Here is a 25,291-nt window from a genome sequence, read left to right on the forward strand (position 1 = left end):
GCATAATCATCGAAATAACTATACAGAGCCTACCTTGACCCGTCTAGAGCGACAAGTCGCACAGCCCGTTCTCGACTTTTTATGAAACAGTTTTTTGGGCCTACGTCGTGGCTGTCCGGGAAGAGTGTCGTCCGTGTTGGCACTGGAGTGCCCAGTGCCATCAATGTGGTCATCTACGTCTGTATACTGCATCATTGTGAGGACTCAGCTTTTGAGAATATTTGTAGTATCTGTATTGTTTGAAGTATTCTAGATTTAGCTGAATGTCCCGGTATTTAATACTAGAATATGATTGATCAGAAATGCTTACGTAATACATAGCGGGATATTTAAGCTTTTTGCCTTGAGGCCTTACATCAAGCCCTTCCCGACACCATCTCGTTTATATTATCACAACAATAGTCGTCATACTCGATCAAGATGCCTCTGATCACTGAATACCACTCTTCTCTCCCCTGTATGTACCTTCTGCTGACTATTCCCATGAACCGAGCTAATAGATCGCCAGACATCGACGGAGAGCCAGGAGAGCAAGCACGCGCCTCAGCTCAAAAGCTCATCTCCGCAGAGCTGTCCTCCGACCATGCCTCAACCCTCCATCCAGCCATACCCGCATTACCCGAATCCCGCTTTTCGCCGCTTATCGAACAGGAGCTCGCTCGGAAAGAAGCTGGTCAGCCCATGACTGGAGGAATCGATTTGTCTCGCTACGAAGCACCCGAAGCGCCAGAAGGGCCATCCGGAAATCAGGACGATGCTTCTAAGATGCTTCAAGAATGGAAAGATACTTTACGGAAGGCTTATATTTCCAGCTCGCATTTGTCAATTCGACACAACAACCTTGCCCTGCTTGAAGAATATGGAAAGAATGCGTGGCTTATCGGCAACTCTCAACTAGAGGAAATCTTGCGAAGTGTTGAAAAGGAATTGGCGGAGACCAAAGAGGCTGTGGAGGGTGTTCACAAGGAGAGGAAGCTGGCGCAAGAGTCTGGTCACGGAGAACTTGCCGGTTTGGAAGATACCTGGAGACGCGGAGTTGGTTCTATATTGGAAGTTGAAGTTGCGGCAGAAGGCTTGAGACAGCAGATTCTTGAGCGACGTCGTCAGCAAGCTCAGCAGTCTCACTAAACAAATCTCCAGTATTTGGCATGATTATGGCGCTCATAGCGATGGCAGAGACGTTATTGTCTTATTCTACTGGCCAACAACGCGTCAAGTGCGAACAGCATTCGTCAACAAGGGGGTCTTTACCTCGAGGAGATTTTACTTCGCGTTGAGAACCTGCCAAAGATTCCTTTGAGAGCGCCACAAGCTTAGTCTTAGGGCACGCCGGGTTCGTTAGCGGTTTTGTCACTCCTCGATTGTGGTTCCGTTGGCCTCTGTACGAGGCTTGCTCCGGCAAGAACGCAGAAAACACTACTTGGAAACGTGGTCTCAATGACGACAAACCTCCCAAAATCCAGGCCATATCCCTATCATTAACATGAGCAACTGCCTGGGTGTTGCAATTCTCAAATAGTCGGATTCGGATTTTTGACCCTTCCATCTCAACCACGTTTCATGACCGCTCAGAATGTCTTATGAGGGCGCTATATACAGCCGTATCACCTTATTATCAATTTATTATTGAAATCATTGTTGAACAGGTCTAAAACCTGAGCCGCAAACATGTAGCAAGGTCACGGTACCACGTAACAAAAATTTCCAACAACGTTGGTGGGAGTCAACATCCAAAACGTCGAAAACAACAACCAGAAAAAGGAAAAAAAAAGACAATTCAGAATAGCACGTTCTGGTTTCGATCCAGAGGCTGGAGAAGAGTTAGTTTCTTGTTACAAATAATTATCCTAGAGAAGAAGGACGTACCCTCCGGGTTATGAGCCCGGCGATCTTCCGCTGATCTAACGTGCTCTGATGACATAAGCAATATGGATGAAAGTATACAAATAGGATGGTAGAGACTTCTACTAGAAAGACTGGAGAGAAAGAGAGAACTGTTGAGTATGGGTCACAAGTTAGGGCTGCTAGGCGGTTGGATATGGCTTCTGTGGTGGGAATCCACCATAGGGACCAGGGCGGTGCGAAGTACGTAACAGTTTCAATGTCCTAGAAATTTGGAAAAATATTTTCCCAGCTGGCCCTCAGTCTCTACGATTGTTTAAGATAAACCATCAGCTTATCCACCTACGAGAGAAAATAAAAAATCTCAATATCAAACTTACAAAGCACGTGCGTCTCGCGGAAACTTATATTCGGAATTTTCCGAGAGCTTGAGCAACTCCGATTCCGAGCATTCAAAGAGTTAGGGCTCGGCGGAGTCCTGTGACCGGCAAACCGGCACGAATTCTGCAATTGATCAACACTTGGCTCAGCAGTCTAATTTCTAAGAGGCCGGCTTTGCGTTTTGACTTCGTTTTTGATGCATTCGAGACGTGCTAAGTGTGATGTATAAATGAATGTATGAGGGGCCGGTCAGCATTGAAATACTCCATAGATGTTCGTGTTGCGCATGCCATGTGCTTGTCGTATCACACAGACTGATATGCATGCAGTCGGAAAAATGAGGATGTCGAGAACAAAACATCCAATCGAATACCATGTTGCCGCTATTGTATTGTATGTACCGTCTACAAAGAGAGGGAAAAGATGAATCCTCTCATATACTGTGAGTGAGACTAAGCGGTGACTCACTTTCACATATCTCGATGGCAAGTTGATGTTGGACTGAGTAGTACGTGGATGAATTTCTCGTTCAGGGAGATACTCATGACATCTTCATCAATCTTCTCCAAAATCCATCATCTAGATCATCGTGACATAGTTCAGCAGATTACAACTACATCGGATGGATGTATATGCATTGTAGTACGTACTTCGTATCCAACGGAAAACCCCCTAGTCAGCAAAAAAGACCTGACTCATCCACACGTAGAAGTGATAACCGCTTTTTCATGTGGAGAACAGACAGGGCTACTCATTTGGCCCTTTGAACTTTGGGCGCCAAACCTAACCAACACCTTCTAGACTCAGCACTGCGTGTGCGTGCCTAGGTTAAACCCCCATACACTAAGCCGATGGCGATTGCCGCCGGATTTCTTTCCAGTGCTTTACCCAATAAGGCAGCTCATCTACATGCGCCGTAGCCACGCCGGCTTTCGATGCGATGTCCCTAGGATTAGGCTGGTGGGTTGTCTCCACCTAGATCCTTCGTCTACATGAAAGTCGTATTTTTTTTATCAACGTATGTAATCAAGCTGTGATTCTTTTTGTTTCTCTGTTTGACTCATTTTCTAGTATAACCTGATATAATCTATTGTTGTTATTGGGTTGATACTTGATACGGTTGTTGAGAAGTCTCCATTTCTATGTAGTGGAAAATACTACGTACGTGAATTAGGAATTGAGCTGCTCTTTTTTCGACATACATTCTGCTTCACATATACGTTATTCTGCGCAATTGGCATATTCTCCTCTCGGCTCATTCGCTCAATAGCGGGATCGTGGTGTTTTGTACAGAAAGCTGCAGCGTACTAGTCTATTGCTATGGGAGATATACAGCAAGTGTCTACATAAGACAAGATTGTCAAATAATCCGATTAGAATACCCGCGCAATGTCTTCCGATCCCAAGTCCACCCAGGGGGAGGGCAACAATCCCGAGAAATGGCCCCAGGACGAAAAACCAACCCACAGCCACCAGCATAGCCAGCAACAAAGACAACAGTCCGTCGATTCCTCCGAGAGCGAAAGCCTATACGAAATCCAACCTGTTCGCAGCGAACGCCAGGTCCATCCAGAACTTAGGGGGACCGGAGACGGAATGCTCACACCCCAAATCTCACGAATGTCACACAATTCTCTGGCACGCAGAGCCACCACACGCGGCACAACGGGGACAACCGATCCGAACTTTGAGGTGGATTGGGACGATGAGGATGACCCCCAGAATCCGTGGAATTGGTCGTTGCCGTATACCGCGATGTGTATTGCGTTTTTGTCGTACAATACCTTGGTGATGTATGTGAATGATGCTCATGAGAGATTATGTTTTCATCCGCTGACTGTCTTGTAGTGTCCTATTTTCCACTAGCTATACCTCCGGCACGGCGCAGATTGCCAAAGAATTCGGCATCTCCGAAACAATCGTCACATTGGGTCTGACATTTTACCTCTTAGGTCTGGCATTAGGCTCCGTGGTCATGGCTCCGCTCAGTGAGATCTATGGCAGAAAACCAGTTACGATGGCTAGTATGATAGTCTTTAACGTGATGATCATTCCAGTTGCTGTGGCCAAGTCCATGCCCGTCATCATCGTCTTTCGATTCATCGGGGCCATTGCCGGAAGTGTCATGATCAGTAGTGCGCCAGGTATGGTGGCCGATATCATCCCACCCCAGAAGCGAGCTCTTGCATTCTCTATCTGGAGTATAGGGCCCATCAATGGTCCAGGTATGTCGTTCGCGGATACATCCCTATCGTGTACTGATAGTTGACAGTGGTTGGCCCTATTCTCGGCGGTTTCGTAACTCAATACCTCGGCTGGCGATGGACTTGCTGGATCAGTCTCATGCTCGGCGGTGTTGCTTTGGCATTTTCCTGCATCATGAGAGAGACGTACGCCCCAGTCATTTTGCGAAAGAAAGCTGCTCGTCTTCGCAAAGAAACGGACGACACTCGATGGTGGTGTCGGTATGATTACAAGGTGCCGTTGAAGGAGACCATGAAGACGAATCTGAGCCGTCCTTTCGTCATGGCTGTGTTGGAGCCTATTTGGTATGTTTTGTTGACTCGTTGCCTGTCTCGTTTTCATGGCCATAAATCTGACTCTGACAGCATTTTCTGGAATCTGTACATTGGTGTCGTTTATGGCATCCTGTATCTGTGCTTCACCTCGTATCCTATCGTGTTTGGTGAAATCAGAGGTTGGAGTCTCGGGGTATCAGGGCTGGCATTCTTGGGTATCGGGATTGGGACGATCGTAACAATCGTGTGCGAACCATTCTTCCGCCGGATGATCCAGAGCCACAAAAAAGATCCCGAAACTGGCGAAGTATTCCCCGAAGCGATGGTGTCCGTAGTCTGCATCGGCTCAATCCTTATTCCCATCGGTGAGCTGTGGTTCGCGTGGACATGCTCGCCCGCCTCGATTCCATGGCCTGCTCCAATCGCTGCAGGTATATTCTTTGGCGCCGGCAACACTTGCGTATTCATTTATTCGTCCAACTACATGACCTTCAGTTATGGTATCTTCGCTGCATCAGCGCTAGCGGGGAATTCGCTCATCAGAAGTATCATGGGTGGTATTATGCCGCTGATCGCGACATACATGTACAACAGCCTTGGGCCTAACTGGGCCGGCACATTGCTCGGATTGTTGGAAGTGGCTTGCATCCCGATTCCGTTCATCTTCTGGAAGTACGGATATAAAATCCGCCAAAAGAGCTTGTTTATTCGGTCGATGCAAGAGGATCAGAGACGACTAAAGGGGAAAAGAGAAGCCAGGGAAGCAAGAAATGCAACACTTGAAGACGTTTTCGAAGGAAGTGCCGAGCCACAAGATATCGAAAAGTGTGCTCATGTCAAAGTTGACGAATAATCAGATTTCCGAAAAGCTGTTTGTCCTGCCATTTGTTCTTAGCCGTAGCATACATACCCATTAATCAGTTTTTCAATCCAATGGTAATTTCCGGGTGATTGCTTGCATGTCCGCGAGACTCTGCTCATACTCTGCAATGCTTATAGCACCAGCGTCCGAGATCATAACGGCCTCGACATAGAGCTGGCTGTTGTTTGCATCTTCGTTTCCCTGCATCCCAGATCTGACGTAACCAAAGACATTCAACCAGCTGCCGACTTGCAACTGATCTCTAGTGATCGTTTTGAGAACGTGGTAAATGTCCACTGATACTCTTCTTGATGCAGCAAGCGAATCTCTCTTTTTCTTCTTTCCTTGTACTGGCGGATAATTGTGCTCAAGCTCTAGTCTTCCTCGCACAACATCATAACGCGTGACGCTTCTCATGTTAGTCAATCGTTTGTCGATGAATAGTTTGTTGACATACCACCCTAGGAATCTAACTTTTGTATGTAGAGGGAGAGACGATAGCTCGTGGAGGAAGACGAGACGAGTCGGAACGGGTCCACTCATCATAAGTCGCTCAAGAATGTAATAGTAACATCCTCGAATACTTCAATATATTTTAATATCATTAATTTTAAGACGAGGACTCTTCCAGAAGTCACGAAACAGAGATCGCACGTGACCTCTCTGGTCCGATAGGCGGGAGGACTCCGACTGGCCCAGGCGGGAACCTGAAGATGTCATACGGGCAGACCAACTGCAAGAGGGGACTGACTTTCTCTCATCAGGCTACCATATTGTCTTTCGACTGACGCTTTGCACACACAACATCTCAACTGCTATACACCGTTAATCTTGAGTCTTGAGTACGAGCTCTCACTGATAGCACCAGAACTGACTTGGAGGAGGTGGTGGTGCTGTTCCGCTGCCGATAACGTTCCCCTCCTTTAGCTTGACCTTCCAGTTGAATATCAGTTGAATATCAGAAAAAGAGCCGATTTGCAGATACTATCTCATTGATACCTCGCTACAACCGACAATAATCCTCTGCGCGAACGAGTTCGATCCAAGCATATAAACCATCCGCAAGATGTGGTCTTGGTTCGGTGGCCAGTCCGCGCAAAAGCGCCGCGATGCGCCCAAAGAAGCAATCCTCGGTCTCCGCGAACAGCTCGACATGCTCCAAAAGCGCGAGAAGCACCTCGAAAACCAGATATCGGAGCAAGAAGCCATAGCCAGGAAGAATGTCACTACGAATAAGAACGGTACGCCCTGAGCCTTTCCGAAATCAAAGACATAAGACTAACAATTACGGAATTATGCAGCCGCCAAAGCAGCCCTGCGAAGAAAGAAGTTGCACGAGAAAAATCTCGAACAAACCCAGAACCAGGTCATGCAGCTCGAGCAACAAGTGTATTCCATCGAAGCGGCAAACATCAATCAAGAGACCCTGTACGCCATGGACAACGCCGGAAATGCGATGAAACGCATGCACGCCGGCCTTACAATGGAGAAGGTCGATAATATGATGTACTGCCCCCTTTTCCCCCCTTATTCCAAAGCAAGCGAAGCAAGTATGTGGCTAATGGGAATAGGGACAAATTACGAGAACAGCAAGCCCTGGCCGACGACATCGCGACGATCATCACGGCCCCACCGCTCGGCGAAGCGGTCGACGAGGCCGACTTGGAGGACGAATTGGCAAATTTGGAGCAGGAGGCAATAGACGAGCGGATGCTCAAGACAGGCACGGTACCGGTTGCGGATCAATTGAATCGGTTACCCGTCGCTGGGAATGGAGAGCGTACGTCCCCCTCTCTCTCATTTTTATGTATATGCAGCTGTGAGACTAATAATGGCAGTCATCAAAGGCAAAGCGAAACAAACTGAGGAGGAAGAAGACGAAGAGGCAGAATTGGAGAAGTTGCGTGCTGAGATGGCCATGAGTTAGACGGCCCTTACCTATCTCCCTTCTTTTTTTCTGTGTTTCCGGCGCTGTTCGAGTATTGAGAACATCAACTACTACCATACCATCATCACGAATCTTTTCTCCCTTCCATAGCTGTTGTCGTTTTTTTTGTGAGGGATTCTGCCTGTTTTGTTCTTCTTTTCCTTTGGAATACATTGGTGTTTAATTGTAAAGCAAGAGAATCAAACATTTCATCAGTTTACAATTCTATACTATCAATTAATGCTATGTGGAATTTATATTCGTTCGCCTACCTAGCTAGGTACTTTGACCTGCTACACGGTATCCAAGATGAGTATAAAAGGTAATAGTTAGGATTTCATCAATCACTAACTCAATTCTAAAACATATTCAAACAATCAGGTCGGAAAGTAGTAAGTAGGTATCATATGCAACAATGACAAAAGAAGCGAAGTGAAATCAAGAGAAGAAAGACGACATGGCAGAATCATCTTCTCTGGTAGGATGAAGAACGCCCCTGTTATATGACACCATTTTTTGGAAGATCAGAAAATAAGAATGAAAAGGGTTCTGTATTCCATCCATCATAGCAGGTCATTAAATTCGTGTTCGTGTAGGTCGCGAAGCGACCTATCCACTTAATCAATCAAATGTAACAAGCAGGAAAACTCCAATGCACCCAGGCCAAATACCAGAACCATGCAAGTCCAACTCACCAGCGCATGAAGAAGATAATTATTCGTCTTTCAAACTTCCAATCAAATTCCGCAACACATCCAACAACACAGCTTCATCCTTGGGCTCTCCATCCGCAAAAGAGCTCTTGTCAGCATGACCCAGGGCGCGTGCTCGGGCGCTTTTGAGGACTTCGCGGATGTAGTTCTTGTCGTCGTAGTCCTCCGTGAGGACTGCTTCGAAGTCATCGATGGCTTTGTTTGCTCGCTCGAGGAAGGAGAGGGATGACTCTTGTTCGTTGGTACTATTGTTGCCGCTGTTACTGCCGTTGTTGATCATTGGCGCACCTCCCTGAGGTTGCGGCGGCGGCGGCGGTTGTTGTTGTTGTGATGGCTGGTATGGCTGTGCAGGTTGCTGGGATGGTGATGGAGATGGACCTTGGTTTTGCGTAGGGTACTGGGATATTTGATTGTTGGCCGGTTGTTGATATGGTGGTCCATTAGGAGTGTAGTGAGTAGGAGGTGGTGGTTGGTGCTGATGTTGTGCCTGATTGTATTGTGGATGTTGTTGTGGTTGTGATGGTGGCGGCGGAGGTTGATGCATCTGCATTGGAGGTGGCTGATTTTGATGTGAAGGAGCAGATTGTGCCGGCGGCTTCGGTTGGTTCTCTTGCTGCAGCTGCAGGATATCCGGCGGTAATGCACAGGGATAGGGTGAGACGTATTTTGCAGATCCTGAGTTTGTGAGAGCGGGGGGAAGATTGATATTTTTGTACGGATTCGGTGCAGGTGTCTGAATGGGAGGTGCCGGAGGAACTGGAGGGCGATAGGTAGGCGCGGGAGGAGGTGGAGGAGGATTGAAGGTATTGGGCATTGCTGAAAACTGGAATTGCTGGTTTTGGAGACTTTGGTTGGTATATGAATGGCTCGGCGGTGGCATGTAGTGATGAGAAGGCTGATGTATATGTGACGAAGGAGGTGGAGGTGACGGTCTTCTTTTCTTTTCCTTTTCTACCGATGCTCCAGCTCGGAGCTGCCATGACCAACCTTTGCCGTCTCGTTCTGCATGCTCAAATAGTTGTCGATTACCATTCAAATTGTGTCGAACACTAGATGTCCAACCTTCAGTCTCGCACTTGAATCTGAAATACGGGTACTTCAATTTGAGCGCCCTGTAGATCTGTTTCAGCGTCATTGGTGTTCGTGATTCTGTCAAAGCGTCGAAAATGAGAACCGCATAATTGTAAGGAGGTTTTGCCATTTGGTCCTGTGTGTAGGCGGATTCAGGAGGATAGTCAGGCGATGGAGACCGCGAGGGTTTGCGTTTCTTGGGAGGAGGTGGTTTCGGATATTCCACAACAGGTTGTTGCTCTGGTAGTGGCTGTTGTTGTTGTTGCTCACCACCTTCAATAGACTCGATAGGAACGTCAACGATAGATCCGTCAGGCTGTTTGCGCTTGATGGATTTCTTCTCCACTGTCTTAGAAGGAGTAACAGGGGTAGCGGGTGTAGCAGAAGTGGAGGCCACAACTTCCTCCACTGAATCCTCCTTTCGCGGTTTGGTAGTCGTAGGCGGCTTTGGACGGTTGATCGGAGGAGGAGGTGTGACTCCACCATTGGCCTCGCGTTTTGCGGCCAATTTTTGCTCCCTAGCAATCTCGGCACGCTCGCGCTTCGACATGATGCCGTCCTTGGGAGGACGACCAGGTCCTCGTCTCTTCGGCTGTGAGTCGCCGTTGCCATCGACTGAGTCGACATTTGCAGACTCGTCCTGTGATTTTGTTTTGAGAATGAGTTTGGTGACTCTCGGTCTCTTTGTGCCATCTTGACTCTCGTCGTCAGAGTCTTCTTCCATTACGTCCATGTCGCCAGTTGCAGCCTCAGTAACCTCTCTGGTTACAGTAGTGCCGTCTTCTAGCAGAGGTTCCTCCATTCGATCGGCTCCGGTCTCGCCAATAGGTACATCTGGCAGGAGAAACCGTATACGGACTCCTCCGATTTGAATATAGTCGCCACTGTGCAATGGCCTCACTTGTCCCGGTGCTAGCCAATCTGCACCAATGAACGCGCCGTTTCGACCCATGACCTCCATCTCGAAGAAATTCTTGTCAAAGTTGTATGAAATTTTCACATGTTTGCGAGAAATACCCTTGTGGCCAGCAGAGTTGCCGTCTGTAGTCGCCGGGGGATGGATTGGAATTGTCGGACAAGCATCTGGTGAAGGCAGCAAAGCTAGCATATCAACTGGTTTTGCGTCTGCACTGCCGTCGTACAGAGACTGCATCGCAAGTGCATTGTAATCTGTATGGTTTGCCTGTAATTGTGCCGGGGTCGCATGGAGTACAGAGTCTGGTTGAGACGAGACAGACGACCGGCGACTGATTTGTGAGATATGGTGAGGTACATCGGGGTCAAATCCCATGATACCACCTCGATCGCTTACCACGCTTCCGACATAGGCGCTGCCGTCGCGTTTGACACGATTGGGTGTGTGAGATGTATTACCTCCGCTCGAACTTTTGTTTTTGGAAGGTCTCATTGCTTGTCGAACTTGCACTTCACGTTGGAAAGCGGCACGGGCTGCTCGGACATCTCGACCTAGGATGAAAGAATAGGTATTGACGTAGAAGTGGCCATCGTCGAATTCGAGTTTGGCAAAAGCTTGAATGCGCGGCTCTGATCCGGCTATCGAGGCTGCTACATCGTACTGGGAGTAAGTCGATATATCGGGAAGACCGGACATGTTGATTTCTTGAGACAAGAATGCATTGCTGAGCAAATCATGCTGCTGCAAAGCGTCTAGACCATTTTTAATACTACCGTCGGTATCAAAAGGTGCAAAGAGAGCGCTGTGGTCATGGCTTGTCTTTGAAAGCGGATCCTCCATAACCCCAGTCACCATATCGGGAATCCTCGTGGCAGCTGAATCATCTGGTATATCAAAAGGTGTGTCTGTTTGTAAGATAGGTTGGGTTTGGGTCTGTGTCAGAAGATTGTCTTCGTGCTTGGGAACAGTGATATCTCCGTTTTGCACTTCCGGCTGGGTTGACGTTACCATTTTCTCCGTCTGCCCATTAATCATAGGCAAGGAGATGTCTTCATTCGGAGCCACCGGCGTCGAGGCATCGGTCAAGGGTTCTGGTAACGGCGTTCGAGGAAGGTACTCCGGAGTAGCAGCCTGCGCATTGACGTTTCCCAACAACTGAGCAAGAAGGGAAGTAGCGGCAGATTGTTTCTCTGAATCCTGTAGCTGTGGTTGATTGTGATTTTCGGCCGGTTTGTCCGCTGTCGAGTCCTCCTTGACCTTGGGCATGTCGTCCGGTACATCTTTTCTTTGGTCGTTTTCTGCCGGATTTTGCTCTCCTCCTTGCTGTACTGCATCTTGAGGTTCCTCTTTAATTTTTCTCTCTCCTTCTTTTTCTTGAATCTCCTCTATCCTGTTCTCCACTACTGTGTCCGAGCTCTCGTCCTTGTTCACTTCCGGCTCCTGTGGTCGAGGCACAGGGTCGACGGAACCGTTCTGTTTCGTCGTTGCGACATCCGTATTTGGGGTGGAAAGGTCACGATTCTTGCTGTCAATGTCGATATTAATCTCAGTGTTGGCATTAGCACTGGCGTTGGCGTTGACGGCGCGAGAAAAGTCATGCCGCGAAACGTCGTCGGCGTTATTCGAGGTCGTATTATCAACAATCGCATCACTCGTCCTCGCAGCAGCGTTTGTAGCACTAGTCGGTGATATTCCAGGATCGGGCGGGCGATTATGGCCCACCGCTGGCGCTGTCATGGTCTGCAACGACGACATGACAACACGCTGCTGTGCTGCAGGGCAGCTGTGGTGAAGGGCGGTGGTGGTGATGGGTTGAAAGCACAGCAGCAGCAGGCGGTGAGGTCGAGGCCATCGCAACCGCAAATATTTCTTAGTACGTACAAGGAAGGCGGCTTTCCCAGCGAATGAGAGGGCTGACCAGAGACTCGAGGGATGCGAGGCGGGATCTTGGCCTGGTTGCTGCCCGATTTCTCAGGCGTTGTACTTTGTTTTCAGCACGTAACTTACTGCCTGCACAGCGTGAATTGGGTTTGCAGCAAGAAGAAGACTTTTGTTGCTTGAGCAGAATGGGAAACTGCGGGTCTCTTTTTTTTTCGTTTTCTCGTTTTATGGGCTATTATTGGCTGGATGGGAGATCTGATCCAGTCAAACAGCCTGCCGAGTTTCTTGTTCAAGACTAGCTTGCCCTGCTTGAGCTCAAATGCAGCCAATCAGTACTCGCAAATGAGCACGGAGTGGAGTAAAATGTGGAGAGAGCCATGCATTGAGATTCTACGATGGACCAGACTTGAAAACAACATTGAAGATACATTGTAGAGTGTGCTATATACTATGTAAGTTATCCAACAACCAAGTCGCTTCTAATCACCCACTTCTCCCCCGTGCGCACTTCCTTCCCCTCATGCAGCAGACAATGCTCTCCATGCCGATGCAAAAGCGCCATTCCGACTTCCGGTGCCACGGATATCGGCGCAGAGCCATCTTCGGGGTAGAACACCGTCTCGCCACCCTCTGTCGTAGTAAGGTAGATGAGCAGAGTCCATGTTGTATGTGCCGATGTTGATTTTCCTGACTGGTCAGGGAATTGGATAGTGTTGGATTCGTCGTCTGTCAGTTTCATTAGCGTTCATCAATAGGATCACTAGACAATATGCAAAGAGGGAACGTACAGTGCTGAGCAAAAAACTGCCCGGGCGTATATCGATATATCCTAATATTCGGATTCAATCCCAATGGAGTCCCACCCCAGATCTTCTTCCTATCTTCTTCCCTCCCCTCACAAATCTCACAAACAAGATCCTTCAAACAAGTCATCCCCCACAACATCTCCGCAAACGAAGCATCCTGGACCTGAAACCGATCGTTCACGCGCACCGCATGATCCCTACTCTTCGGCTTTAAGGGGGTTGTAATCAACTCAATCGCCGAGGATGGCGACGTCAGAAATGAGACGTATGATTTGCACAAGTTCGCTGTAAAGAAATTGCGGATTATGTAAATTTGGTCAGTGAGTAGAGGTTCGAGGTAGAGGTCTGTGGAGGGGACCAATGGGCGGAGAGGGGGCCAGTTTGGTGGGGTTGGCTGTGGTTTGGAGTGAGTTGCAGATGCTGGTTTTTTCTTGGGTTTTTGGGCTGGCATCTTATTTATAATCTTGGTTGACTTGTTTGTTCGTTGAATGTGTTATTCTTTGAGTGTTGCAGTGTGGTGATTGTTGGAAGAAATTGTCCCGAAATGCTTGGGAACTTGACAAAGACGGCAATAACCCTAACAATGCAACACCAAAGAATTTCCAGTTTGTATCTTTCTTTGTGTTTCTATCAAGAAACGTTTATATACATATTGCCGTGTACTACATATATACATTCATTAATCATTACGCACAACATAAATCAACGAACAACCACCCTAACGCCTTTACTATCCTTCGGCCCAAACGGCGCAAAATAGTCATGCACGATACTAATATCCCTCTCTGACGTCTCATAAAGCTCAAGGTTCCTTCCGTACCGTCGAAACAGATTCCCCGCCATTAGGGTGAGTTCTTCCTTGGCTAATTCGATCCCTAGACAGCCTCTCACCCCTTTACCGAATGGCACGAAAGATTTCTCCATTTGTCGGAGATGGGTTGGGGAACTGTCAAGCCAGCGCTCGGGTTTGAAGAGGCGGGGCTTGGGGAAGATGTCGTCGTTGAGATGCATGTCAATTATGGACATGGATAAGACGGTGCCGGGTGGGAAGGTGTATGTTCTTGATGATTCGCCGTTGGATATCTTTGTGGTATAGGTCATTGATTCGGTTTGGTTGATGCGTGGGAGACGGCCGACGACGCCCATGCCCAGACGGAGTGCTTCTTTGATACATGCTTGTAGGTAGGGTAATCTTTCTAGCGTTTTGTAATCGAGCAAAGCTGAAGCTGATGATGCTTCTCCCAGTTCTGTTGTTAGTTTTTGTACGATTGATTTGTTGGATAGTACGTTGTAGACGAAATTCGACAATGTATTGCCGGTAGTCTCGGTTCCGGCGCCGAGAATAGCCTGTGTTTCGGCCATCATGCGTGGTAGAGTCTTTTCTTCAGGACCGATCACATCGGATGTATAGATGGCATCTAGGACGGTAGGCGAAGACTTCTCTGGCGGAACGCCTTTGGTGGCTATCACCGTTTGCGCTTGTTTAAGCAGGCTCTACTTGTCATTTAGTTACTGCTTCCGAGGATCGGTATAGACAAAAACATACGGCCTGATTATCCAGCACCGCAATCTGCGCACCCGTTGAATCCATCATGGAAATCAGCCAGCGCGGTATAGCGCCAAATATGGGAAACACAATCGGGAAATGTCGGTGCCAGAGCATAATCTCGGAAAAGTCTCTCAGCACTTGGTTGAAGGTAGCCGAGAAATCCGGGGTACTCAAAAAGTCTCTCGTATGCGGAGCTGCATAATCCGAGATGACGTCCGTCGCATAGCAGCGGAATGCATGCGATATGGGCAGCACCGCTGCTTGACCTCCGCCGGTCTGGCGAAACTCTTCTACCCGATCAAGCAGTTTCTGTACGCGTGCCAGCACCTTGGGCTCTAGACGGGCGACGTTGGCAGCTGAAAAGAATTTGGCCATGGCCGCGCGTCGTCGGCGATGGAGATCCCATGGGCCCGTGCCGACGGTGCCTCTGTTATCGCCAAAGGCGCGGTAGAACCAGGCATCTTTGTCGATTTTGTTGTTGGTGTAGATGGTGTCCCAGTAAGAGGGGTCTTGGATGTGGACTTCCCACGGATTGATACGAACGATGGGGCCTGTCAACGTCAGATCAGATGTCAATTTTACGAACAGTTGAAATTTGACAGCGAGCTAGTCAAACATCTTGCATGATAGAGGTATCAGATGGAACAGTGAGTCTAGAGGGCGTATCGGAAGTATTACACATATGGGGCGAAAAGATGGGGAAAAGCAAAGACACGGACCATATTTTTGGTGCATCTGCTCAATTTTGAACAAATACCGGCCTTGCTGCACGCAGTCCCAGTAGAATTCATACCAAGCCGTGATGGCCGCAATTTTGGGGCCAGGCACCCTTGCCAGCGCCAACGGGCTGAAGCATAGGCGATAGATAGCGAGGGCTGCACTACCAACGGCCGCGAAGACGATCACTGTGGCCACTACGCCAGCCAATGGTGCAGGTGCGTCATGATCGAACATCTCTGAATGATGTCTCTAACACTCTCTACACTGTTCAGTTCAGTCCTGAGTCGTGACTGCAGCGTACGCACTCCGCATGGTCCAAGTCAAGAGGAGCCGGTGGCAGAGATTAATACTTGAGACGAGTGGAGCAGATACGAACGAACCCATTATTGAGGTGGTGGATACTTTGATTATGTAGGTATAAATTAGAGCGATACATAGGATTTCGTCAAAGCACGCGGTATGAAGCAGACAAACGGTGTAAAAATAATGAACCTAAATATATTCGTTTTTTTTTTGGCATCATGGCTACCTGGTGTCACAAAGCAGTCCAACACAACACTACATACTTGAGTGCTGGCCAGATTTGTACAAATAATTTAATTGCGTGTGTATGATTTGTCGCATGTCCTTTTCCGATGGACAAATATGGCCTGAAGATTTGTTTAAGGAAAAGCACGGAGTTTCCTGGTTTTTTCAGGTGCAACCGTGCAACTCCGTACTAACGCTAGTCTCCCAGCCACTAACCCTTTACTACGTAGTAATCTCGACCAAACGACACTAAGTCGCGCCCCAAGCAAGAAATCCACGGCCACCGCCAGACTAAATTCACTAAAGCCAACTAATCTTGCTAAAGTCACTAAACAAGGGGCCCATTCCCCCGGTGACTTTTGGCCATTCGCTGCTTGTCTAGTATCGCGTGTTTGCATCGGCCTAAGCATGGAGTGCATACTGTCATACGTTGATGATCCACTCTGAAAGTCGCAAACTTGGGTCTTATCGTTGAAATGTTGTGCAGATTACAAGTAATTTGAATCATTGAACCATTAACACTCCGTACAGTGGATTTATAATATTTCCTGAGTGGCTAGCTGAGCTTTGGACTGTAGCGACCTGTCAGTTCTGGCCTAAGGTTGTGTGGCTGCTGCACGATGAAATATCTGTTTTTGAGAGTTTCGATCAGATGATATATTCTCCGGGTTGCTTGACACCGATATCATTCTTCAACACTACATCACCCGCTTGAAGGCTATCAACATTGAACATGGTTGAATATACTCCAGGATGGCGGGACCCTAATGAAAACACCATGTCAACTCCAATATTCACCAACAACGACAACAACAACGACACTCTCATCGCAGACACCACGACCATCGCCCCAGCAGGATTCTACTACCATACCCAAGACGACGACGACAACGACTCCGCCCTAGGCGACGACAAAGCCAGCTCCACCACCTCCCTCAACGACAGCATCTTCAACTACCAATACGAAAATGGGCGCCGCTACCACGCCTTTCGCGCCGGTTCCTACCCACTACCAAACGACGAACTAGAGCAAGACCGCATGGACATGCAACACCACATTTACTTGTTGATGTTCGGCGGCGAATTATATCGTGCCCCCTTACCACCTAAAATCAACAAAGCGTTGGATATCGGCTGCGGCACGGGACTGTGGGCAATCGACTTCGCAGATGCGCGACCAGATACGCAGGTCATCGCCACAGACCTGTCATATATTCAACCAACCTGGGTGCCGCCGAATCTGAGGTTCGAGATTGACGACGCAGAATCAGACTGGAGTTATAATCAGCTGTCGACCGACGACGGACAGAAATTCGATTATATTCACATCAGGAGTATGGCGGGCAGTATAGCCGACTGGCCTCGACTTCTGTCTAGGGCATACAACAACCTCGCCCCGGGAGGCTGGATTGAGCTAACCGAATTCGAGACCTGGGCATCGACCGATGACAACAGCCTACCAACCAACTCGGCCTATCACGAATACCAAGTAGCGCTATGCGAAGCAGCGGCGTCGTTCGGTAAGGAAATGAATATTGCGCCACACATATACCGTCTTGTATGCGATGCAGGGTTTGCGAATGTGCGTGAAGATGTGCAAAAATGCCCCTTGTCTCCCTGGCCGAGGGATAGACGTCTCAAGGAGCTGGCGATGTATATGAATCTGCAGATGATGGAGTCGATTGAGCCGTATGGATTGGCGCTGTTTTCGAGGGTGCTCAAATGGGATACCCCCAGGATATATACGCTGCTCGATGGGGTGCGGAAGGATTTGAGGAATTTGAATTATCATATGTACTCGAGGGTGTATGTCTCTCTCTCTCTCTCCCTCTTTGCTCTTGGATAAATGACTGACGGACTTAGGCATTGCGTTTATGGTCAGAGGCCTTATAACTGATCTGGAGGATTGTGGGATACAGTCCCACTGAAGATCAATCTAAGCGCGGCTTACCGCCAACAAGCCGTATATCGGCCGGTCAACTGGACTGCGGCTAGTGCCATACCATCATACTTCTTAAGTACGTATGAGGCACACATGCCAGACGCGGCTAGTAGCCAACTACAATTCCAGTAGGAATAGGGCATACTCATCGAGTAAAGTCAAATAAGATTAACACTGCTACTACCATCCTAACTAGATCATTTGAAGTATAATTTGACTAGATATAAAATAGAAACGAATGTCGTAACTCCAAACAAAAACACTAAGTAGCCTTGGTAGGATCAACATCATAATCCGTCCGGCGCATGATCTGCTCAACAGGACCTAACAATCTCTTGAATCCATCGCGYCCCAATSGAGCCACTTTTACGTCTGTCTTTGCCATCACGCTTGCTGCCCGCGGCTTATCGTCTAGAAGCGCCAACTCGCCAAAGTAGTCACCGCGCGAATATTCTTTGACCGTGGTACCGGCCTTGACGGCTTCGGCCTCACCTGCCTCCAGCAGATAAAAGGCATCACCTGGGTCTCCCTCACGAATAATGGTTGATCCCGCAGCGTATTTGATCGTGTCCAATGCATCTGCTATCTTGGATCGTTCGTAGGGTTTCAGCGACGACAACAACGGCACTTCCTCCAAGAACGCTTCATACATGCGTCGTCGTTGAAAAGCTGAGTCCATTAGAATTCGTCGGAAGGTCACACGGTCCAATGCCCACAGTGTCGATTTGGGATCGAGAGACATTATAGTGGCTGCTCGTGGGGCATTGTACATCAATGCCAACTCTCCGAACGAGCCTCCAGGTCCTATACTTCCGACCTGATGGCCGAGTCCATCGGGACCAGCCTGTGCCGCTCCCGTAGGATTGATAAACACTCCAAAGGTGCCTTCTTCGACAATATAAAAGTAATCACCGGCATCGCCCTGTGTGATGACTTTAATATCCTTGGCTGGGATTGGTTTCTCGACCAGTGCATCCAATACCGTCTTGAGGTGCTCGTCATCCAGATGCGAGAACAGGAAGTTACCGCTGACAGCTTTCTTTAACCTCGAGACCTGGTCATCTGATTTCGGATGAAATGGCGGACTCCAACTGTCTGATCCAGAGGATGTGGGATTCAACGACTCGGCAGACACGGATGTGCGTCGACCCAAAGCATAGTTATTCGGCATTCCTTGGCCCGCAGCAGGTCGAGCAGCATTGAGATCGGCCGCGCTAAACCCTTCTCCACTGTCTCGAAAGGGGCTTGCAAATATATTCGCGTGATTTTGGCTGCTATTATTGTTTTCGTTGTGCAGTTTATCGTCGTCGTCGAGCTCGGCTACGCTCAAAAAGGGACTTCGTGACGTCGTCCCCGCATGCCCGTCTCGGAAGCTAGGATCCGTCGGCGAAGTCACACCGTATTCTTCCTCTTCGGATATTTTAGCAAAGGACGAGGCAGAGCCGGGGGCAAAAGGGTTCGTGCCGGGGAAGCTGGAATTGGAGGCCATTTTGGCCGGTTGAGTCGTCTTGGGCTGTCGTCAATGAGGGGAATACCGTGCTGATGGTGACGTAGGCGACGTGAGGTCAAAATAGTCGACGACGAGTAGTTGCGTAAAGTCGAGGGGTATGGAAGAGTGAGTAGAAGATTGGTTCGTCTTTAAAAAAAGAAACAGGGGCTGTCGTCTAGGCAAAGAGCCGATGGTACGTCGTAGCTCATATACTGGACGTCGATTGCGGGGTGGTGGAAAGGCGAGATATGTAGAAGGACTGATTGTGCGGAGAAGAGGAAAAAGAAAAGAGATCCAACGATAAAGGAACAAGACCAGGACGAGGCGAGGCGAGCGAGGCGTCTGGGGTAGACAGTGGAAGGAGTACTAAGAGGTTGAAGAATCGGCAGAAGAACCTTGGAAGGTCACAAGAAGACGCGTGATCTGCAGAACTGCACGGGAAGGTGGGGAGCACTCTCTAACGAGGATCCTAAACAGGATCCCTGCAGACACACAGCGATCTCCTACTAACAGTTGTTTAAAGAAAAGACGGAAACATGCAAGGGTCTCTGCAAGTCATTAGACGTTTTTGGATCAATTAACATTGAATGGAGGTGTCGGGGAGGATTGAAGGATGGTGCCCAGAAGGTTAATGCATAAGGTGCGGGGCATCATCTTTGCCATGTCTACATAGCAATGTCTACGGGAGGCTTTTCCAGCTTTCCGAGCAGTAGTCTAATCAATTCAATTATCGGATATTCAATTAAGCAATGCTCAAATTAATGCTTATTGTTAGATGGCATGTCGCTATGGTTAGCTTGGTGTCGCAAAACCTGAAGTCTCCAAGTCGAAGATTTAAAGTGTCACCAGAAAAAAAAATGAATAATTCTTATCGCATCCTTCTAGAACACAGCGAGTGCTGGTCATGGAAGACATGGCGTTGGGTGGCAAATTGTATGATACCTACTCCGTTTGCGGCATCACATGAATGTCCAGGTTGCTCAACATTTGAGCGTACTGATCCACCGAAAAACAATTGGTAGGATGAACCTGGTGGAGAGTAAGAATATGCTTTACGAGAGAATTACTCTAGCCCTGTATTAGCATGGTATACATGGTAGTATGTAGTATGCCCATAGTAGTATGTCCATGATTGTCTGATGTCGACTACGTCAGAGGCCCAAGCTCCCGCTAGCCCGTCATCGGTGCCTGAGGCATGAACAGCTGCTCTGCAAGTCACAAACTATTGTTGAGCCTACAGCAATTGCGAGTTAACGATACTACTACAGTCGAAGCATGTGTAAGATCAATATATATCTCTACTCTAGACGAACAAGGTGCAAGTAGTCTAATATTCTCTGTCTATGAAAGGCCATTACCACTGATTGGTCCACGTCGTCATCCCAGGCCCAGCCAGACCGATTTGACCGCACAATGCCAATAATCTTCGACTATGACTGTAACCTTTATTTCTTACTAACCGGCAAATGCTAGCAACTGAATACTTATACTATGCTAAGTCATCCCAGCCACCACAGTCTCTCTCTGCTGCTCTTCAGACGACCCCACTGAGCGGTGAACTCCATTGTCTGCCACAGGCTAGCCCAGTCCGTGCGGGCCGAAAAGATCGCTTCCCCGTCATCAGAGAGAACTTTCAAGAATCACAATCGAGAATTTTGCTCATAATTCATATTTAGCTCATCCACCTAGCCCATTCTGCGTTTATCACTTTCTTCAGGTACCGTGCGCTTGAATTGTGTGAGAGACACACACATTCTATAATCTATTTCCTACAATTCACTATTCTGCGATTATCCTTCTTTCTGAGAGCGACTTGAGTGGCGCCAATTCGACGATATCATGGGCACCTACGTTTTCCGATGGTATGTCTATTTTTTCCTCTGGATACTACATGTTTCAATTGTTTCTACGTCGGCGCATTCTTTATCAATCCATTCCGCACAATACCGGACAGCGTATAGCATGCGCCGTCTACCCATTTGTTCCTACGCTTTTATGACTGCCAACTCAATCGATCCAAATGCACGGAGTAGTCGCTAACAGCTATCGCAGGCCGCGCGAGGCAAACGAGGTTTTCGTAACCGGTACCTTCGACGATTGGGGAAAGACGGTTCAGCTGGAAAAGAAGGGCAGTGTGTTCGAGAAGGAGGTGCACCTTCCAGCTATTGAAGAAAAGGTCCAATACAAGGTACGTTAAAACCGTCTCGTTGCATATTCCGTCTTCGTCTGTCTCCGTTCGTGCTTCTTCCTCCCGATTGCTTGTGGATGGCGGCTGGCGGCTGGCGGKTGGCGATTGCGGTGCGAACATCCCGAAGGACAACAACATCCATTGTAGTCAACCGGCCGGTCAGTCAGGAATCAAATTCTACGCAGAGGAAGTGAACCTCATTCCTGTCCCGTCTTTATAAATTGTGTCGTGCGACCATGACTCCCGTGTTTCAGTCGAGATTGCGGCTTGTTGAGGCGTCATCCCGTGACGTCATTTCACCGCCTGCATCAGTCAACCACGTTAATTTAATTAGTCCCTTCTTTGACTTTATAAGCTGAGACTACCCCGCCAGCTGCCTGCCTTTTCGTTTTTTTCTTGTCACTACTCTTTTTCTCAAGACCACAGTCCACAGTTTCGACTAACTATTGTAGTTTGTTGTTGACGGAGCTTGGGTCACTGATAGCGACGCTCGTCAAGAAAGCGACGGACACAACAACATAAACAACGTTCTCCTACCCGAGGACTTGAAACCAACCACCAAACCAACCACCGAATTTGAATCATTGACCGGAGGAAATACCGCTGCAGCAGTCATGGCTGGCGTCGTCCCCGAAGCCACTACCGCCCAATTGGCAGGCGAGGTCCCCAAGGAAAACGGCTCGTCAGTGCCTGGCGGGKTCCCCGAAACCCCCGCAACTGAAGTCAACGAACTATCCGTCAACCCTCTTCCCGCCACCAATGGGGCCGCAAACCCAGTGAAGCTTGCTCCTGGAGAACCCGTCCCGGAACCCAGCACCATCCACACCAACACTGTCGAATCAACCGTTAGGACCGACAAGGAAGGCTATGAAGCCGACGCCAGTGATCCTTCCTTCTTGAAGAAGGAAGAGCCTAAAGCCGATGTGCTCTCAGTCCCTCCTGTGCCTGCAGGTGGTCTTATTCCCGAGTCTAGTCTTCCTTTGAACCCCCCTGAGACTTCTGAGCCTGGTGTGACGATCCAATCTGCCCACCCTACTTCAACCACCTCTGCGCTTGCAGGGCAGGTTCCTCTTGAATCGCAAAAGAACGCCGAAGTGGCCAGCGATGTCCCGGAAGTTGTCAAGGAGTCTCTTACCAAGGCCCATCAAGACCCTGAAGCAGCCGCAAATGCGGAAGCAGTTGAGGAAAAGGCAGAGGTTGAGAAGGAACTCCAGAGCAAGGTTGGGGTCGCAGGTGCCTCTGCCGTCCCAGCTAGCGGTGTCCCAGAAGTCGTCAAGGAGTCGCTTGAAAAGGCACACCAAGACCCCGAAGCGGCTGCAAATGCAGCCGTCGTTGAAGAGAAGAAGGAGGTTGAGCAGGAGTTACAGTCAAAGGTTGCCCCTACTGAACAATCCGGCGAACCAGCACCAACCACTAGCGCTGCTACCGCCGCCACAGCTCCTACCACTGCTGCCGTCGACTCTGCCGATGTCTCTCCCAACACCACCTCTCCTCCCGCGACTGCCACTCAAACTCAACCTACCGTAACCACCGGTGTCGCCTCTGGCACCACTGCGGAAGAGTCCAAGGCCGTCGGAGCTTCTACTCAGGACAACGCCAAGGAGAAGAAGAAGAAGAACCGCGCTAGTGGATTTTTCCAGAAGCTCAAAGAAAAGCTGAAATAGACTTTTTTATTTTCTTCTCATTATACGGAGCTGCGAAGCAAATTGTTTCTTGTCTACGAAAAGAATGAACGTTATATAATTCGCGGTGATGCGACGAATGACTTGACTGGACTTGTTTGATGTTTGCCTGCTGTCTCGACTCTTCACAAGATACCTTGTCTGCTTGCTTTTTTTTTATGGTTTGATTGTTTCCTGCAGATTACGTTCGTTGTATTGTTTGTAAGTAGTTGGCTTAATTGTTATTTATAATGCATGTGGCTTGCCACTGGTACATGGACCTCTAATGATACAGCGTAGACATTATTAAACACTAGATTGATACGTCACAGGTGATATCCATAAACAAATGAAACATGCTCTAACACGACATAATTCCTCCAACCTTCTATAACCGGGATCAAATAGGTATAGCATCACTGATTTCCCCATTCAACTTGACCGGAAATGCGAGTAAACTGAAAGGTCAGCCGCAGTCAACCACAAATTGTCAAACCAGAAAAAGAAAAGACATACTCTTTCCCCGTCTGCGTCGCATTACAGCCACAGAATATGGATGCAGGCCAGCATATTACCTACACCTCGTTAGTGCTCACTAGCTGCCTCGTGGTCGAGGAGACATACACCCGCAATAACGCATCCAAAGAATCCTATCGTCTATTAGCAAGAATATTCTGTAATTGAAAAATGAGTATTGTGGTAAGAAGTACCTAAAGTCGGACCAACGACTTTGCAGTGACAGGGGTTCTGGTCTGTGCCGCATTGGAAGCATATCGGGAAGAAGGGGAGGGCGACCATGTTGCCTTTCCGAATGGGTTGAGATTGAGGAATTGAAGGTTATAATCAAGGGGTTTGAAGGGTGCAATGTAGTGACACAGAGAATCGAGAAGGTCGTGAATGTTTTTGGAGTAGGGCAAGGCAGAGCAGCAGGCCTTAGTCATCATGACGATATTGATCGACAGGGTTTGTGGCCTGAGGAATCAGGTGATGGACTATGTCAAATACGTAGTCTATCATAGACTCTTAAAGACAGTTAAAGTTGCAGTCCAGGCACGGCTGTTTCGGGGAAATTGTTTACTCTCTTCTTGTTTCTTCCATCGTATCTTGTCAGCATGTGATAGATGCTATCTATTAGGTGTTCTATGCGACACTTTCATAAGGCCAGTACTCAAATCTACAATATGATCCAGTGTAACGCAGAGTACTAAAACATCTATACTAAAATGACATATCTATCATACGTGTATTCGGAGTATTCACAGAAATTCAAATCTGAAGATCGATCGTGGCTGTTCTTGTAGACACTAATTGGCCAAGCCTGGCTCCGCCCCGATCTCCCCCCCCCCATAAGGCATAAGGAGGTGGACCCCTCGGTCGGTTTGTTTCACTTCCTACCTTTTTTTTTCTATCGACTACATCTCCTGACTTTCTTTAAACGTTTCTTTACCATTTACAAGCCGTTCTCTCGTTGACCGAGATTGACCTCCATAATCCCACTAAGCACCAACAAAGCCATACGAGCAGGCACCAGTCGCTCAACCTCGCATCCCGCTCCCTCTTTCTGACAGTAAACACGCACACGACAACCTTCAAAATGGCCAAAAACAGCATCGTCCCCGTCATTATTCTCTTGCTAGTCGTCTTCCTCTTCGCTGTCATCGGCTTCGTCGTCTACACCATCGTCCAGGACATCAGCGACAAGACAAAGGCGAAGATGGAGAAGAAGAATATCAAGTTCTCAAAGGATGGATTGAAGGTGTCCATGAAGGAGGTGCGCGATGAGGATTATAAGGATCAGACGCAGAGGTTTGTTTTCCTGTTAGCTATGTTGGAAGGAAGAGAGGGGTAAATCCAAGGCTGACATTCGATGGGTAGTGTGCTGGTCAAGGTGTGGAATAATACTTCGTTCCCGGCATACAAGTCTCGCCTGTGGGATAATGGTGTTGCAAAGGATAAGGAGAATGCTAAACGGTATGTTTTCACTGCTGTGTGATTTAGACTTTAACCTGACCCGTGGCAGACGATAAATTCCTTCCTTTCGTTTTCGACGATATTCTTGGGCCTATTTATTTCGATGCGCGAATAATCTGAAGTATTGATGATACCATCGTCTGGCTACTTGGTACTCTTTTCTGCGTGTATCCTATTCCGTCCATCCGCGCGGTCGATCAGTCGGCGGACTTTGCCTTTCGCTTCTATCATTTTGAGTCCTTCTTGTACATTTTTCCTTATGGGAATATTTCATCTTGAGAACGTGCTTGTGAGTCCATTTTGTCAATATGATCGCTTTCACAAG

General features: G+C 48.3%; 10 protein-coding genes across 10 annotated transcripts; 6 read left to right on the forward strand and 4 right to left on the reverse strand.

Annotated features, from left to right (window-relative positions):
* Positions 1-420: 420 nt before the first annotated feature.
* BHQ10_000217 (uncharacterized protein) lies at positions 421-1,128 on the forward strand (the record flags this gene model as incomplete). The annotated part of the gene is made up of 2 exons (XM_040874286.1): positions 421-457; positions 509-1,128. The coding sequence occupies 2 exons, from the start codon at positions 421-423 to the stop codon at positions 1,126-1,128; spliced, it is 657 nt and encodes a 218-aa protein (XP_040728722.1).
* A 2,484-nt stretch (positions 1,129-3,612) lies between these two features.
* Positions 3,613-5,595, forward strand: BHQ10_000218 (uncharacterized protein; the record flags this gene model as incomplete). Its single annotated transcript, XM_040874297.1, has 4 exons — positions 3,613-4,016; positions 4,072-4,448; positions 4,496-4,772; positions 4,833-5,595. The coding sequence occupies 4 exons, from the start codon at positions 3,613-3,615 to the stop codon at positions 5,593-5,595; spliced, it is 1,821 nt and encodes a 606-aa protein (XP_040728723.1).
* Positions 5,596-6,670: 1,075 nt separating this feature from the next.
* Positions 6,671-7,531, forward strand: BHQ10_000219 (uncharacterized protein; the record flags this gene model as incomplete). The annotated part of the gene is made up of 4 exons (XM_040874308.1): positions 6,671-6,845; positions 6,906-7,110; positions 7,176-7,384; positions 7,443-7,531. The coding sequence occupies 4 exons, from the start codon at positions 6,671-6,673 to the stop codon at positions 7,529-7,531; spliced, it is 678 nt and encodes a 225-aa protein (XP_040728724.1).
* Positions 7,532-8,245: 714 nt separating this feature from the next.
* BHQ10_000220 (uncharacterized protein) lies at positions 8,246-11,986 on the reverse strand (the record flags this gene model as incomplete). Its single annotated transcript, XM_040874320.1, has 1 exon — positions 8,246-11,986. One exon carries the CDS (start codon positions 11,984-11,986, stop codon positions 8,246-8,248), a length of 3,741 nt encoding a protein of 1,246 aa, XP_040728725.1.
* Positions 11,987-12,569: 583 nt separating this feature from the next.
* BHQ10_000221 (uncharacterized protein) lies at positions 12,570-13,369 on the reverse strand (the record flags this gene model as incomplete). The annotated part of the gene is made up of 2 exons (XM_040874331.1): positions 12,570-12,838; positions 12,901-13,369. The coding sequence occupies 2 exons, from the start codon at positions 13,367-13,369 to the stop codon at positions 12,570-12,572; spliced, it is 738 nt and encodes a 245-aa protein (XP_040728726.1).
* A 251-nt stretch (positions 13,370-13,620) lies between these two features.
* BHQ10_000222 (uncharacterized protein) lies at positions 13,621-15,421 on the reverse strand (the record flags this gene model as incomplete). Its single annotated transcript, XM_040874342.1, has 3 exons — positions 13,621-14,412; positions 14,465-15,018; positions 15,187-15,421. The coding sequence occupies 3 exons, from the start codon at positions 15,419-15,421 to the stop codon at positions 13,621-13,623; spliced, it is 1,581 nt and encodes a 526-aa protein (XP_040728727.1).
* A 1,027-nt stretch (positions 15,422-16,448) lies between these two features.
* BHQ10_000223 (uncharacterized protein) lies at positions 16,449-17,561 on the forward strand (the record flags this gene model as incomplete). The annotated part of the gene is made up of 1 exon (XM_040874353.1): positions 16,449-17,561. The coding sequence occupies one exon, from the start codon at positions 16,449-16,451 to the stop codon at positions 17,559-17,561; it is 1,113 nt and encodes a 370-aa protein (XP_040728728.1).
* Positions 17,562-17,919: 358 nt separating this feature from the next.
* Positions 17,920-19,146, reverse strand: BHQ10_000224 (uncharacterized protein; the record flags this gene model as incomplete). The annotated part of the gene is made up of 1 exon (XM_040874364.1): positions 17,920-19,146. One exon carries the CDS (start codon positions 19,144-19,146, stop codon positions 17,920-17,922), a length of 1,227 nt encoding a protein of 408 aa, XP_040728729.1.
* Positions 19,147-20,985: 1,839 nt separating this feature from the next.
* BHQ10_000225 (uncharacterized protein) lies at positions 20,986-22,998 on the forward strand (the record flags this gene model as incomplete). The annotated part of the gene is made up of 3 exons (XM_040874375.1): positions 20,986-21,008; positions 21,199-21,334; positions 21,787-22,998. The coding sequence occupies 3 exons, from the start codon at positions 20,986-20,988 to the stop codon at positions 22,996-22,998; spliced, it is 1,371 nt and encodes a 456-aa protein (XP_040728730.1).
* A 1,591-nt stretch (positions 22,999-24,589) lies between these two features.
* BHQ10_000226 (uncharacterized protein) lies at positions 24,590-25,022 on the forward strand (the record flags this gene model as incomplete). Its single annotated transcript, XM_040874386.1, has 3 exons — positions 24,590-24,801; positions 24,871-24,966; positions 25,016-25,022. 3 exons carry the CDS (start codon positions 24,590-24,592, stop codon positions 25,020-25,022), a joined length of 315 nt encoding a protein of 104 aa, XP_040728731.1.
* Positions 25,023-25,291: the final 269 nt, after the last annotated feature.

This window comes from Talaromyces amestolkiae (genome assembly GCF_001896365.1).
Source record: "Talaromyces amestolkiae strain CIB chromosome Unknown scaffold1.1, whole genome shotgun sequence".
Lineage (NCBI taxonomy): Eukaryota > Fungi > Ascomycota > Eurotiomycetes > Eurotiales > Trichocomaceae > Talaromyces > Talaromyces amestolkiae.